Source organism: Mytilus californianus, unplaced genomic scaffold (assembly GCF_021869535.1).
Source record: "Mytilus californianus isolate M0D057914Y unplaced genomic scaffold, xbMytCali1.0.p SCAF_5, whole genome shotgun sequence".
Classification (NCBI taxonomy): Eukaryota; Metazoa; Mollusca; class Bivalvia; order Mytilida; family Mytilidae; genus Mytilus; species Mytilus californianus.
Window position 1 is genome coordinate 113,151,591 of NW_026262701.1, and position 17,289 is coordinate 113,168,879.

The 17,289-nt window shown below is 32.2% G+C and overlaps 1 protein-coding gene across 1 annotated transcript; it reads right to left on the minus strand.

Moving 5' to 3' along the window:
- Positions 1 to 207: 207 nt before the first annotated feature.
- On the minus strand, positions 208 to 15,504 carry LOC127702879 (protein NEL-like). The gene is made up of 10 exons (XM_052207183.1): positions 15,441 to 15,504; positions 15,016 to 15,144; positions 12,679 to 12,810; positions 10,551 to 10,694; positions 9,776 to 9,883; positions 8,028 to 8,189; positions 6,748 to 6,876; positions 3,563 to 3,706; positions 1,494 to 1,622; positions 208 to 555 (listed from the first exon to the last, which is right to left on the minus strand). The coding sequence occupies exons 1-10, from the start codon at positions 15,502 to 15,504 to the stop codon at positions 473 to 475; spliced, it is 1,224 nt and encodes a 407-aa protein (XP_052063143.1). The 3' UTR covers positions 208 to 472.
- Between the last annotated feature and the right edge of the window lie 1,785 nt (positions 15,505 to 17,289).

The following is a 17,289-nucleotide window of genomic DNA, read 5'->3' on the forward strand; positions in this document are numbered from 1 at the left end:
CAGGCACAATCCTTCCCGTTAGGGGTTTAGTATCATACCATCATAACATATATGAGAAGAACATAACCCGTGTCATGCCAACAACTGGTTTTTAAATAAATGTGTTTAGTGCCGATGCAAGGAATACACAAGCAAACACCAAAGTCCAAACTGGGGGGAAATTGTGTTTCACTTGTCCCGGACACACAGACAGACAAATGGACGACCAAATGCTAACCTTGATTTATTGACAAAAATGTATAAACAAATATAATACAAACTTAAGTTTCTGAAATGGTATTTACCAGGTACACTCGAGCAAATAAGTGTCATCTTTTCTGATTAAATGTGTTATCGAGTAAAATATTCTCATACGCACTCATGAAAGTATATACAAATTTAAAGTGCCACTGGCTTGAATAATATCAAAACTATAACGAACAAAATGAAGCTGACAGAGTTAAGATGAAGTATCACTGCCATTCCTGTCCATTTACATCCCTATACAGTGTAACATGACGAGTAGATTCAGGAGCATACAAAGAAGGCTTGGTAACATTTCGTTTACTCCATTACCTGTAAATGGGAAGCCATATTATCAATTGTAAACAATTCAACCTAGTAAAATGAAAACTACATAAGACGTACGATTTGTCTCTGTGTCTCTACATTAACTAATACTTCATTATCGTTTCGTATTACTGAATACTTGGACTTTCAACAGCTATTCGACTGAGATGACTTATACTTTATTCTGCAATACAACTGCAAATTAGATAAAAAGCATTGTACATATTTTAAAATGTAATGTTGTATTATAGATGTTGTGAAGTCATAAAACAGCCATTTATTACGTCCTCATAGCCGTGATTTGAGATCTCTCAATAATACTACGGCAGATCACAACAAACCAATCATCACTAGAATTGATCATACCACGACTTGGTCTATTAAAAAGGGAAACCTTCGAAAAATATATTGGATACAGAAATTAAAATAATTCACATCAGACGAATACATTAGGAGAGGTAGTTCTCAAGGGTTTGCACTATCTACATATTCGTAGTTATAGAGCAGAGGGAGGTGTAAACGCAACACGACGGGACTTTGCTCAAGAAATATCGGACTATTTAAAACTGACTGTAATGTCAGTGAGATATATAGCATGTGTCTGTTTAAAGTCGAATGACTACTAAATAATCCTTATCCAGTTTTTCCTAAAAAAAAAAAATTTTAAAAAGCCATAAGCCAATATTTTACCGCTACCCTTTATGCTAGAAATGTTTTTATTTTTTTTTTATTAACGTCGATAACGTCGATACGTTCAAGATGATTCAATTAAAATACGACATGAACATTACATTTTAGTAAATATATTCTGATTTAATTCATGCGTATTTTCCAAAATTGGTAATACATTGACTCTTAAAGTTTCTCAAGTGTTACTGTAAATGTGTATTCATTTTTTTCGAGCTTACTTTGTGTACTTGAAAATGAAATAAGAATAATCTTACATTCACCGTTAAAGTTTACGCCTTCATCACACATGCATTTGTATACATTTTTGACGATTTGGCATGATGCATTGTCAACACATTGGAGTTCGTGTCCACCAATTTCACAATCATCGTTTTCGGCCTTCCCTAAATTTTGAAAAAAAATATATTGTTATCAACTTACTGTTTCAATATCAAAAACCAGAACACATTAAAATAATTTAGAGATTTCTGAATTTGATAAGGGACTTTCCGTTTAGAATTTTTCTTGGAACAAATACGGTATTTTTGTTATTTACTTTTTTTCTATTTTTTTTTTTTTTTTTTTTTTTTTGACGGAACTGTTTTTTTTTGGAAATTAAACTTTGTGGATTATAGAACGAGTATTTTTAAATGTCATCGAATTATCATAGCAACGAAACACAAGTACCATCATCAGATGAACAATATGACTGACTTGATCCTACAACGCCTGTGAATATATTCCATAGAGCAACCAAATGTGTGACCTTAATATGTTATCCCCTACGACAGATATATTAAAAAACTACGATATTCCCTGATTAAATTCCTAACTTTGGGTAAGGACATGAACATGTGATGGTTAACGCCATTTATGTGTATAATAAACGTTGTCCCATTTCACACATACAATTAGTTGAAGAGGAAATTATACAATCAAAAACGCACAATATAAGTCAACGCAAAAGAAAGCAATAAATAAAGGCAACAGTAGTATACCGCTGTTCAAAATTCATAAATCGATTGAGAAAAAAACAAATCCGGGTTACAAACTAAAACTGAGGGAAACACATCATATAATTATATAAGAGGAGAACTACGACACAACAGAAACACTACATTAAAATGTAACCCACACAGAAACGAACTATAATATAACAATGGCCATTTTCATGACTTGGTACAGGAGATTTTAAGAAAAAAATGGTGGGTTGAACCTGGTTTTGTGGCTAGCCAAACCTCGCACTTTTATGGCAATGTTAAATATAACACAAAAATGACACCATTACATGACATGAATACAGTACAACATTACGGACAGAGAATTACGCAAATAAACAATACAATATAGTACATTTGGACAACGAAACAACAGAAACACTGAAGTGAACAAACAACAAACGACAATGCAACACACACAGAAACAAACTATACGATAACAATTGCCATTTTCCTGACTTGGTACAGGACATTTTTAAGAAAAAAATGGTGGGTTGAACCTGATTGTGTGGCTAGCCAAACCTCCCGCTTTTATGGCAATGTTAAATATAACATTAAAATGACAACATTACATGACAGGACTACAATACAAATAAATGGGAGAACATATAGGACAGAGAAACATACGAATAATAGCTAACAAAAGGTACCAGGTTTAAAATTTAATACGCAAGACGCGCGTTTCGTCCACACAAGACTAACCAGTGACGCTCAGATCAAAAAAGGGGGTCGAAAGCCAAAACAAGTACAAAGTTGAAGAGCATTGAGGACCAAAATTCCAAAAGGTTGTGCCAAATACGGCTTTGGTTATATGTCTGGGATAAGAAAATCCTTAGTATTTAGAATAATTCATACTTTTGCAAACACTAAATTATAAAAATGACTATATATTAGATATGCATGATAACACCGAAGTGGTGACTAACTACAGAATAAAAACGGATACATAAAACAACATAAACCAGCACATAAAAATTCACAGCCGAGGTAGCCAAAGAGATCAACGCAAAAAATAAAAAAAACGTGACGTCACATATGAATTTCTGAAATTTCCCCAAAAATAGGATAGAATTAGGATATGATTCAAGATTTGGTTTATAATACTCATATAACATTCATTAATAACAATGAAAATTACAATACTAATTAATATAAAATGTGGTAGTAATTAGATAATTAATAGTATTATCTAGCTATGTCGGTGTTTCTTCTAATTCAAACTGTAAACCAAATATATCGTATAAATTTAGTTGACCCTAACTAAAATCTAATTAATGAACTGGGTGATTAGTTATTATCATTATACATTCAAAATTCAATTAAAGTTATGCTTTTACTATACATACTGGGTAGGCATTCGCTATTGCTGTTATAATGTGTTGTTTTACACACACATTTGAAAACACCTGACATATCATTGTCACATTCTGCGTTATTGTCAGCGCATTGGTCAATAGATTCCGGTTGACAGCTGGTTTCAAGTCCAATCTCTAGAAAAGGGAAAACAACATTGTTATTCCCTGATTTTACTTTGAGTTTAGAATTCAACTAATGTCAGCGTTTTAGATCTTTAAAGATTGAGTAATTGACGGAGTCCAAAATAATTGTTCTTTCACCTGCATTGAAAGCACACGTTTTGCTATAATACATGTGTTCATTGTACACAAACGTTGTTAGTATCCAATGCTATGAATTTGATTTTTAATGGATGAAATATGTGATAAATCAAATATATTTCAAAAGTTAAAAAGAAAGCACACACATTAAATTTGGATATTTATAAAATACAATAAAATAACAATGTACTGTAGTAGGTTGCTGTTTTGGTAAGGATACCAAGAGTCGATGAATGATAAATAAAGGCAACAGTAGTATACCGGTGTTCAAAAGTCATAAATCGATTGACAGAAAACAAATCCGGGTTACAAACGAAAACTGAGGGAAACACATTAACTATAAGAGGAAAACAAAGGAACAACAGGAATACCGAAGTGCAACAAAAACAAACGTCAACACACATAGAAACGAACTATTTGATAACAACTCCCATATTCCTGACTTGGTACAGAACATTTTAAGAAAAAATTTGTTGGTTTAACCTGGTTTCATGGAATGTCAATCCTCCCGCTTTATGACAATGTTAAACAAATATCGCTAAAACACTACGTGATAGAAATACAGCACAAACACACACAAGACCATTCATAACAGAGAAACGCACAAACAAATAATATAATAGTCGACACAACATGCAAACCACAGAACAACAACGAACATATTCCATCAACTAAAAACACCACAGGATATCAGTGATAAAATGTACCAAACGTCGAGGGGAGATAAAATGTACCAAACGTCGAGGGGAGATAAAATGTACCAAACGTCGAGGGGATATCAAATTTACCAAAAGTCGATGAATGATAAAATTAACCAAAAGTAGAGGAATGATAAAATGTACCAAAAGTTGAGGGGAGATAAAATGTACCAAAGGTCGAGGAATGATCAAAATTACCAACAGTCGAGTGGAAATAAAATGTACCAAACGTCGAGGAAAGATAAAATTTACTAAAAGTCGAGGGAAGATAAAATGTACCAAAAAGAAAAATCACAAAAATACGGAACTCCGAGGAAAATTCAATCGGAAATTCCCTAATCACATGGCAAAATCAAATGACAAAACACATCAAACGAAATGGACAACAACTGTCATATTCCTGACTTGGTACAGGCATTTTCAAATGAAGAAAATGGTGGATTGAACCTGGTTTTATAGCGCTAAACCTCTCACTTGTACGACAGTCTCATCAAATTCCGTTATATTTACAACGATGCGTGAACAAAACAGACATTATAAATAAAATAGTCAAAATATGGGCACAGCAGTCATCACTATGTTACAATATCAAAACAAATAAATTATTTACAAAAAAGCACAAAAGCATCCATCAAATTAAAAACCACATTCATTGCTTCGCGTGTCTGACGTCAGAAAATGTAAACGTCACATAAGAAGAAATTTTGTCATTCAATGTTTATTCAAAACAATTTTATAATTTCACATGGGAAATGTTGGTATACAGGGTTAAAAAATCAAAAGTTATGTTAGAATTAATTTCAGAAATAGACCGAGATTTAAAATTGTCCAGAAGTTCTTTAGAATTTTTAAGAATCCACATATGGTTAATACCACTACGCGAGTAAAATAAATTTGTCGTTTGTCGTTCAAAGTATTTTCAAATTTATAATAGAACAATAACATAATGACATATAATAGAACAATAACATAATGACATATAATAGAACAATAACATAATGTACAGAGTCACGTAATAAGAACCACAGAAACACAAAAAGTCGCATATAAAAAACACACCAGCAAAAATGAAAGATACAAACACATTGACGGGATGTATAAGTACCTAGCCACGTCAAATGGATATCACAGAAAACAAACCAAACAGTAAAAGTAATATTAATAATAGAACAAAGACAAATGAAAGAACAATATAACACGTTGTTAAGATGATAAACAACGTCAGTACGCAGAATCTATACTTCAAGACCATCATGTATTATTTGTGAAGTTGATACGGAATATTTATCAACAAGGTCTTGGTACCTTCCGCTGAACTTTTTTAGAAAAAGGACGAGACGTTCTTTGACATACCCCTGGTTCATCAACTTTCTGCTCAGACACTGGTGACGTTTTACAAAGTCTGAGTAGGAGCTGCAAGCTCTTGAATATCGAATAAGTTGGGAAATGTATATCCCATATGCAGGTGAAGTTGGTATATATTGCTACTAAGGTGGATGAAATTTATAATTTTAAAATTAAAATCGTCTCGTTTGTCATAGATTCTGGTACTGAGATGACTGTGTATGTCAAATTCGAGATATAAGTCTAAAAATGAGGCGGAGGAAGCCGTGACTGTTGTTTCTTTAATTTCTAGTTCTGGGGGATATATTAATGGAACCCAATCAGAAAAGTTCGGATTGTTAATGGAAAGAACATCATCAATATAACTAAAAGTGAAATTAAATAATCTGGCTTCTTTGATCTTCTTGTTTTTGACAAGGGTCTGAAGGAACTCCGATTCATATGAAAATAAGAAGAGGTCGGCAAGGAGAGGCGCACAGTTCGTTCCCATAGGAATGCCGACAATTTGTTGAAAAGTCTACCTCCAAATTCAACAAATATGTTGTCGATAAGAAACTCCAGCATACTGATCACTTGTTCTTCTGTGTAGCATGTTTTACCCTTTTGTTCACTATTAACAAAATATGCCTTATGATATCCCAAAGTAATAAATTTATAGCGTATGCTACCATTTTTATGATGAAATGCATTGTGGATTCATTAGAAGATAAAGGTTATTGCACTAACTTAAAGTCCTGCATTGTAATGATTATGTTTCCTTTCTTTTCGATAAACATTCATCAAAACAACTGCGAGTAAAGTGTTGTACATCATCTTAAAACGTTGAAGTGTTGCATGTTGGCTTGTGTTAAGATAGAGACTAACATTACTTACTAGCATGGCATATGTTTGTGTCGGTGTCTTTAAAGAAGCCAGGCTTACATTGACAAAGGTTTTCGATGCAGTTAGTATTTGGATCGCTGTATTCCGTTGTGACTGTGAATTCCTTTTCAGTTGAAGTTTCTGTATTTAGATTTAATTGACAATATTATATTTTGCATATTATTTAAAACAATTTCAATTGATTGCCATCTAAAGTGTTCATCCATGCTTAATTGAGTGTTTTTGTTGTCGGTAAGATAAAAAGTAAATAAAAAAATATCAAACTTAAAGAAATATTCAAAACGGAAAGTCCCTTCAAAAATATCAAAATCAAAAGCTCAAACACATCAAACGAATGGAAAACAATTGTCATCCTTCTTTTTTAACTTAAACAATAAGATTACAATAACACTATTGAGGTACTGTTTTCTATTCAGAAGGATATTAGCAAATTGATACACTGTATCACTCAATGCAATTCAATATGTTCATTGTGTTTTGACATTTAAATATTTAAACATATGTAGCACATATATTGACATTTTACTACACAGTTTTTTTCCACTTGTAATGATAATTTTAGGTGAAAGCTATCAACAAAATGTAAAACCTTATTACAGGGTTTGGTGTGTATTAATCATAATATAATTATCAGATACATCTGTTTGACATATTGGACATTTTCAAAGCTAAGATCGCGTTTCTGATTTAATCCTTGCAGTGTTACAAAAACAAAACAGACTAAGGTATGGCTAAAAAAAAAGACCAATAGACAAACAAAGTACACAAAACACAACAGGAAAACTAAAAATAGGGTTGATCTCAGGTGCTCCGGAAGGGTAAGCAAAACGTTTATAACTTGGAGGTCATTTCCCGTATAATAATAATGAAAGATTGAGTGTCTTGAATACCTATGACATACGTTTTAAAAAGGTACCGATATTTTTAAGATGAATTTCTGGCTTCTTTTTCCCAATTGATTGTCACTTTTAGAAATATCACAGTTGATATATGCCAAGAATCTTGTTCTCATTTCCATGTTGAAGGCTTGTCATGACTAACATATTAGGTGAGTGAAGCAGTAACCTGTTGTCCATCAAATCCACCTAATCTCGATCAAATGTATTGGTGGAGTTACTGAATCTTGAGTTATTTTCTGTTGAGCCTTTTGTTAACTGTTATTAGGGAAAAGAATGTCATGATCCCATCTTAGCAATTCAAACTCAATTTAAGATGTTAACTCTCGTTACACAAACATGTATTTGATTATATTATTTACAAAAGTTACATACTTGGAATACAAACGTCATTGCTGGTCTGGTAATGCGTTGTTTTACATAGACATTTAATGGTACCATCAATATCATCTCTACATTCAGCATCAGGTACCGCACATTGGTCAATAAACACATCGTTTGTGCTACTTGTTGTACAACTACTTCCTAATGTATTCTCTAGAAATATCAAACACTGCCATGATATTTTAAAAGAAGCTTTTGAAAACATGTAAACATGCATTTTAAGGCAGCATCAATTTGTAAAAGTAATAATAAAATAAAGCATAATTAGGTGAACAAACGGTTTATGCGTTTGTTATTACATTATGTTCATCTTCTGTTGCAGCTTTACATAATGAAAATGTAGTGTAAGCTAACCTATAACTACCAATACATCGGCACACATCCTTAAGGTATAGAACCACTAATTCGGCCCAGTCAGAAAGACCATACATGAAAGTAGTACATATTTTAAACAAAATAGTTCCTACGCATAGCTGTAACTTTGTCAATAATTGAAATATTTAGGTAATTATGTTTTCAAATGAAAGCTTAAGGACTTGGATCACTGTAGAACCATTGTTAAAAGTTTCTTTTGAATAATAAAAAAGTATATGAAATTAAGATAGGAGGGCATATTTGCCCTGATGCTCAGATCAGAAATACCTGTTTTTGTACTACCCAACTTTAGGGAACCAGTGCGCTCTAATATGCAAATAAAGGTATGTAGATTTTTTTAGCACAAGTCAGGATAAGGTATAGTTTTGGCATGAAATGATTATCACTTTATCTAAACTTATGATAAAATAGCTATGCATGCTTGACGTTGCAGAATTTAACATAGAATGCAAGGGAGCTATGAATTAGTGATGTTATTCCTTAAGAGTACTTTTCAAGCAATAGCCGATTCTTTGTTACTGCTATAAATTACAATATATTTATAATGTAGCTGTATTAAACTGACACAGCGATGTTCACTTAAGACGGATTGAACTATTGTATTCATACGCTTTAGCTTTTCGATGCACCTAAAGTTTTTGTATTTTAATTTGTCAAACATTGGGTAACAGGGGTACCTGATAAAAGCTATTCAAGTAACGCGTGCTGTGCGCACTGAAATCGGCGTAATATTGCTACCACTTGACCGATATTGATAATGGTGGACTGCTAGTGTCCCACACTACCCTCTGAAAACGTAGCCTCTGTTTCGCTAATTTTGTGATTAGGTTTATCCCATAAAAACGGGCTAGTAAAATAATTTTAGTTTTGAAAGGGTATTTTGATCATAAATAAAGGCAACATTAGTATACCGTTGTTCAAAAGTCATAAATCGATTGAGAGAAAACAAATCCGGGTTACAAACTAAAATCGAGGAAAACACATCAACTATAAGATCATCTAAAAAGTCTAAAACTAAAAACATTATTTCTTTTGAAAATATTTAGCTTTTTTAAATTTTGAATACACTCAAGCTTGATTTCTGGTTTCCTTCTATGCAAAATTAACCTAGGATATAAATGAACACAAAATTCTTAATTGTCAATTTAAGTATTTCGTTTTGAATTTTTTTGTAACAATTTTTTTGTTTTGTATTTGATTAAGCCTTCCAACTGTACCGAATTATTAATTTGTATTAATATATATTCTGCAGTGCATAGGTATAATATTATTAAGGCAAACATACATCTTTTTTCTAGATTTGATTATGATTATTAAATATATATTGTTTTTTTAATTCATAGTATACATATTAAAATCATTACCATTTTTATACTGGCATTTGTTTATTCCATCCACCTTTTTACAAACCGTTTTTTCTACACACTGATGTTCATGTCCTCCCTCTTCACACACTTTATTCTCCGAAAGTCCTTGAATACATAAAACAATGATCTATTCATTTTATAGTTCGAGATTAGAAACATAACGTAAGTAAATAATGTAAAAACATGGGGACGACCAATAAAGATATTTCAGTATTTCTATCACGGAAGCAGCTACACTGTTTCTTGTTACTAAATGCCAATGACTGTCATTCAATTATAGATATAGATGAACTAATTGTATTTTTGCAGTGAAAGAATTTTTATAAACAAAAAATTTACTTTGATCCATGTCCGTAACATCGCATGCAATCATCACACTTCTAGTACACTAGTCGACTACACCGACTTATGTATGAATAGAGTAAAATAACAAAAATACTCCAAGGAAAATTGAAAATGGAAAGTCCCTTATCAAATGGCAAAATCAAAAGCTCAAACACATCAAAAGAATGGAAAACAACTGTCATACTCCTGTCTTGGTACAGGCATTTCTTAATGCAGAAAATGAATACATATATGCAACTACATCCATATGCAATTTCGCCCAGTCCATAAATACTAATTTGCAGTAACGTCCTGACCATAAATATACATATTGTATGTATGAAATGTTGTCCTGTCAGTGCATACATTTATGCCACTTCGCCCTGTACATAAATAAAGCAAAAGTAGTATACCACTAGTACATACACTCTATATACATTATACATACTTGGCACACATTCATTTCCTACTTTGTAATGTGTTGTTTTACATAGACATTTATTTGTATCAAATATATTGCCCCTGCACTCAGCATTAACGTCAGCGCATTGGTTTAAATTTTCTTTGGAACATGTACTCCCTAATGCAAATTCTAAAAACAATAGATATGAAAATTAATTCTGCATTGATAGTTATTTTCATGATCACACAATTAGTAGTTGCAGTTATCGTAGTGGTAATGGTTGTTATAGTAGTAGTATGCGCGTGACAGTGGCGGTGTTCTACACAAAATAAAGTCCCAGTGCTATAATTTGAGTGGTTAACCGCAAATCGAGTCATCTTTTTTCTCGTATCTTATACAAAGTTGAGACGTAATCATATACACAATTCAGATTGCTTTACACAATACTCAGAGTTAAAATTTAAAAAGAACTGAAGGTTGTATGTTAGATTTATGCGTATGAAAAGAACTGCAAAGAAAGATGACGATAATTTGGAGAGAGAAAAAAATCACAATAAAACAGAATATACTAAGGAAACAAGCTTTACTAGTGACGTCCTTTGTGTTGCTTTTAGCAAGTAATCATTCGGTTATAAATCACATTCGTTAAAGTCATAATCGGAGACAAAAGGACTTATGTATCACTATTTAATAGATAACTGGTTTATTTGAAATAAGCAAATATCTCGAATGAACCAGAATAAATCAACTTAGTTTCATAGACTAATATCATGCAATGCGGTATTTTGCAATTAAAAAATCTTGTGTGGAACAGATGTAATTAAAATATGATTACCAGCAAATTACTTACAGCTAAGGTAAAGAGAAATTGTAAAAACAACTTGCTGACATCATTTTTATGGCAACAAAACATTGGATGGTAAAATCTAGTTTTATTGAAAGTAATTTGAAAATTAAAATCTTTTTTGTGGTATACAATCATCGACGTTTCTCAAAAAAGCTAGTTGACCCCTAAGATATATCTGTTACCATTATCACAAATAGGGTTCCAATAAAGTGATCTCTTCTAATTTAAACGTGAAAGGACTTTACGTGCTATTCTTGTTGTCCCAACCAATAACATTTCAGGTAATGGTACAACACGTTAAAATGATTTCGCACTTACATGTGGAAATTTATTTCTCTAATGAAAGAGAGAATAAAAAAGTAAAAGTTGTTCGCTGGTGGAAATTAACAGTTATAGGTCAAAGGACAGACAAAATCATACAGAGGAGAAAAACACACCACAAACTAAGACAAAAGACGTTCCAGGTTGAATATTCCAAAAACGATGCAACATTTTTTTACACCTAAATAGATGTTTCAATTCAGCATAAGCTTTTAATCAAACAGAACAAATTGAGTCCAGAAAAAATTCAGAAAAAAATTTACTATTTTATTTCACTCCATGTTTTGACATGCACCGGAAACTGGAGTTGTAACACAAGACTGGTACATTAATTTATCTTTACCAAATAAAAGCTTTTATGAATACAGCAATCCTCTATCAAACAAATCCAGATGGGAAACACATTGTGTCAAGCTCTGTTATATTGTATTAAATAAGAGATTTATTATATAAACCCCAAATGCAGAAGCCGTTGGAAGATTTTTTTTATACTAAAATATGCAAACTTCACAAGGAAACACTGAAGTGATTCATTTGCTGTTCAATTCTCATCCGGAAAGCTGTTAAAACACAGTCGCCATTTTATTTATTTCGTGAAAGCGCAACCATAACGTAAAAGAAAATAAAGGGATAATAGTTTGTTTTTCAGTATGAAAAATCTATCCTGTACGAATAAAAAAAAACAAGTCAGCAAGAAGATATGCACAGCTGCTTTATCTGTGCTACCCGGTCTCACACCTTTGAAATACAAAATGATTCCCTCAAGTCTTGTATGTAACCTTCATTTGTATCTTCTTAATTGATTTGAACATTGGTAAACTTCTTTTACCTAAATTTATTTTAAGAATAAAGCCCGTCTGCAAAAACAAGTCTATACCCCTAAAATACCAAATATTTGTTTAAATGAGGATAGAAAATTTTGATTATTCAGAATCAGATAAATAATTAACGGAACCAGAAAGAAATATACAATGATATGATATCAATGTAAAGAAATGTACATACTTTCTGTACACGTATTAGCGTTGTTGGTATCCTCGAATAAGCCAGCTTTACATGTACATACATGATCAACACATTCAGCTTGAGTGTCGTTACATTGGTAAGTATGCGTACAATCGGCACCATTTGCCTTCTCTTTATCAAAATATAAACAAAAAATATGTATTAATATATAATATAATGTAAAAGAGAGGCGAAAGATACCAAAGGGACATTCAAAATCATAAGTCGAAAACAAACCGATAATGCCATGGCAACAATCGAAAAACGACGAAAAGATAAACAGTACACAAAACACAACATGGAAAACTAAAGACTGATCTACACGAACCCTACCATAAACCTGGGGTAATCTCAGGTGCATATAAATGTTTGATGCATGTCTATATACTATTGCTTCAATAACACAGCGAATATACGTCCTTAGATTTTGTTTAACGTATGTGATAAAACACATGTTTTGCCATTCAGTCAATAACGTGGTATAACTAAGATAAGAATATGAGACTTTTATTATAAGTAATATGATGTATGATTTAAAAAAGAGATACAAAAAAGTCCCTTGAAAATGGACCAAATTGCACAAAAATTATTAACTTGCTCAATTATGCAACAATATCATGCGCTGAGTTCATATCCGTTTCGTACATGCTCCGATTTATTCCACTTTATAACATCTGAAATAAGAATGACTAACCCGATGACGAAAAGAGTTAAGGAAAATGAAATAAGCTCGTAGAGATAAATAAAAAAAAATATAAAGGCTGACATGGTGACTTCCTATCGTGGTAATAAGTGTTTTCCAGTTTAAGTTCAACATATCTAATGACTGATTGTACATGTACATGTGTAAGGTCAGCCGATTTTCAACGCATCCTCAAAGTGCAATATGTATACGCCTGACGATCGCGAGTTCCCATTTGTTTCAAATATAAGATAACAACAGTCAAATCAACGATCGGTAATACAGCATCGACACTGATATACATGACGAATGGAGAAAAAGTTCCGTTCTTTCTCTCGAAAATTGTTGGTAGGTTTAACTGAGCATGTGCGTTTGCTGTCACTTGATGTACCACATTTTAACCCACATCCTTAATTTTATTTTCAGCATTTTCACAAAAATACTAACATATTCAGTGGAGAATTGACGAACAACAAAAAATTGACCTCTATATCTGTTTGTGGGTTACAGAGATACAGTAACGCCTCAAACTTGTCTAGACATCGACAATTTAAAACACACAATCCAAGTAAAAAGAAGATTTCCAAAACGTTCAAATCGGACATAATAAGATTCTTAAACCCTTAAACTCTTAAATTGGAGTCAATTTCACACAAAAAAAACTTACGACAAATATTGATCGTAAAGTCATGAACAATTCAGTATACTTACGATCAATCTTAATCGTGTAAGTTTTTTTTTTGTGAAACCGACTGCTTGTGTATAGCTGTATCAGTGGCAATCATACTACATCTCCTTAATTTATATAAGACATTTCTATGGAAAGATCATTACATGTATATGCTTGCTAATGTTGATAGATACAATGTAAATGACCATTACCAATTTTAATACAGCTCCAAATGACAATAACTACAAGATTCATTAAGTCTTGTGAAAGGAAAACTATGCTAAGTATACGCTGATATTTGTGTCTACGTCTTTTTGATTAGTTGAAAGAAACCTAATCTTTGTTAAATGTTTTATTCAATTTTATATATATTTTTTTCTACCAACTATCACTTGGTTGTCCTTATAATTGATCATGGAAACGTAATTTATTGATTGATTAATTCATTGTTGGTTGCTTAACGTCCAGTGGCAAATATTTCATGCATGTTCAGGACGAGAACAAATTAACAATAAAAACAATGGGTAGAACCAGTAATAGAGGCCGTCTGTGGATGAAGGTCAGAGAAATTTAGACTGCCACTGGAAAATGAGGGTATATTGGATAGGGACATAAATTTTGCCTTGCAGTAGACCATCTACGGATCCCTCAAAGAGTTGTTGCAAGGGGATTCTTAATGAGCAAAGAGCGTGACACTTTCTCTACTCGAGGCATCGGATTTAACGTCCCCATTCTGACCGGACATGACTGCGTACTTGAACATCCCGAACAGACAAACGGAGTCCCAACGTTGGGAAGGGGTTTACTGCCGGTCGGATGAAGACCAAGAGTGACCATATTTATATTCTTCAGTCACCCTTGGGGCTGAAACGTAATTAAAATCATATAATATATGTATGTAAATCTCTCTGGTCTAACTTGTTTTTATCATGAAAATGTTTTGTATTATTTATTAGTAGTGTTATCTACTCATTACACAACTTACTTGAAATACACAGTTCGTCATTAACTTTATAATGTGTTTGAAGACAATAACACACGGCGTCAATACACTCAGAGTTTTCAATATAACAATAATGCGTATTATCAGGACAGAAGCCAACCACGCCTTCTTCTAAAATTTTAAAATATTTTTACTTCCAATTTGATTGGAACATTCACCCCTTATTTCAAACGTATGAGACTATGACAAATATTACTTTATGTATAGAAATGCAATTTAAATTATATTCTTTAAGTATCAAAATTTCTTCGGCGTTCTAGCTTATAAGCTTCTTCTCTTTGATGAGATTGTGCATCACCAGCCCAGTGGATAGTGGTTGAATAGAATATCATTGATTCGATCATTTTGTTTGTAAAATAACTCTTCATTAAAATGTTTTGCTAACCCCAGACACAAATGGCCTTTACCATGTTTGACATAAACACGAATTCCACCAAAAACAACAGGTGTGACCACAATTAAGTGAAACATTGTGAAAGCTGTAATAATTTGTTTATTATTATTTCAAAAACCCTGTGTTCGGCAGAAATTTCGAAACCATTTTGTGTTTATATGTAAACAACTGTGATGACTCCAGTTAAAGAAGATTGAAATATCAGACTTTCACAAAAACAACAAACGAACAAAAAACCCTAACAAAAAGCATTCACAAATATTGCAATGTTCAATATGAATTCCTACCAAAATCGGCAGTATTTCAGTGTTCCAAAAGGAATTCGAAGTGACTTTCCTCACAGCCTTTGTATACTTAAACTTGGACCGTCTTAAACATGCAGTGAGGTGAGAGGTTGTTTTATTTAACTTCGTGTTAAAGGCATCACTGTGACTTTGAGATGAAGGACAGCAATAAAAGCGCTATTCCTTTGCTTTTTTGTATGTTTTTTGCTGTGCATGTACTGATTTTGTGTCATGGATGGATATCCCATATCCTTTGTTTTTTTCTATTAGTGTTCAAAGCCGATTATACGTCAGGGTTACTAAAATGAAACAGAAAAGTTGTTAATGTCTGTGTCATTTGGTCTCTTGTGGAGAGTTGTCTCATTGGCAATCATACCGCATCTTCTCATTTTTATATAGAGCCAATTAATGAATATTTGTCCAACTAACTGTAGAGTATGAATCAAAGACAAGAGTGTGGATATCTACAAATTTCTTATACTTACTGTGATTCTATTGTTTTAATGGTCAGTGAAAAAGATTATTTTGGATGGCGTCCGTTTTAATGGAATATGTACATTAAAATATTATGCAGCAGTTTTCTGTGAATACCAATTAGTACAACAATAACGCTTTTTTCCGCCATATTTAGTATAAATAGCCATAAAAATACGGGTGAGAATAAAACACTGGTGTGTTTAAAAGATTTAAAAGTCAGAATAAACTTACTCTTTGTACATGAATTCCTTGTTGATATCTTCAAAGAATCCAGTCTTACATTTACATACATCATCTGTACAGTCCGCATTTGTGTCATCGCACTGAACTGTTTCAGAGCAGGATTCTCCGTTAGAGATTTCTAAATGGAATAAACACGCAAGATAAATATAAGTTGTTTTATTTGATTTATAAAATGCAAATTAATAAGATAAATAATTGTAAATGAATAAGATAAATCATTGTAAATTAATAAGATTAATCATTGTAAATCAAAATATATAACATATAATCTTTTATTAGATTTTTCTTAATTAGTGTACGCATCTTTATGTCTTAGGGTACCCGTGTATATGTTAGCACTGTCAAAACTTTTGACACTGAGCGTCGTCTCGCATAAAATGCTTTTGGTCATAGAAAGTAGAAACACTTTACGTTGACATGCGGTATTACAAGTAAACAAATCTACAAAAATCATAGTCTAAATAATAAGTAATTGTCACCATTCTAGAATAAAAGTTATTGAGATTTTCAAGTTACCAGTTTGGGGATTATTTATTGTTGTTCTAGACCGATTGGTTAGATAACAATTTATTATTTATCAAAAATTTATACTTTTTCGTCAAATAATTTTCATGGTTATCAATATTAGAAATTTGTTTAGTACAGCAATTTCGCATTTCATGTTTGTTGCAATACTGTGGTATTCTTTTGCTAATTTTGAGCTTTTCGTGAATATTTATTTTGGCAGTGTTGCAATACTGTGAAAAAAGTTATTTTAGTTCGAGATCGATCCCCTGCTGCACTTTTTAACACCCTCAATGTTTTGGAAAATAAGGGAACATTTATACTTTTAAGTAATTATTTATGCATAATGATTTC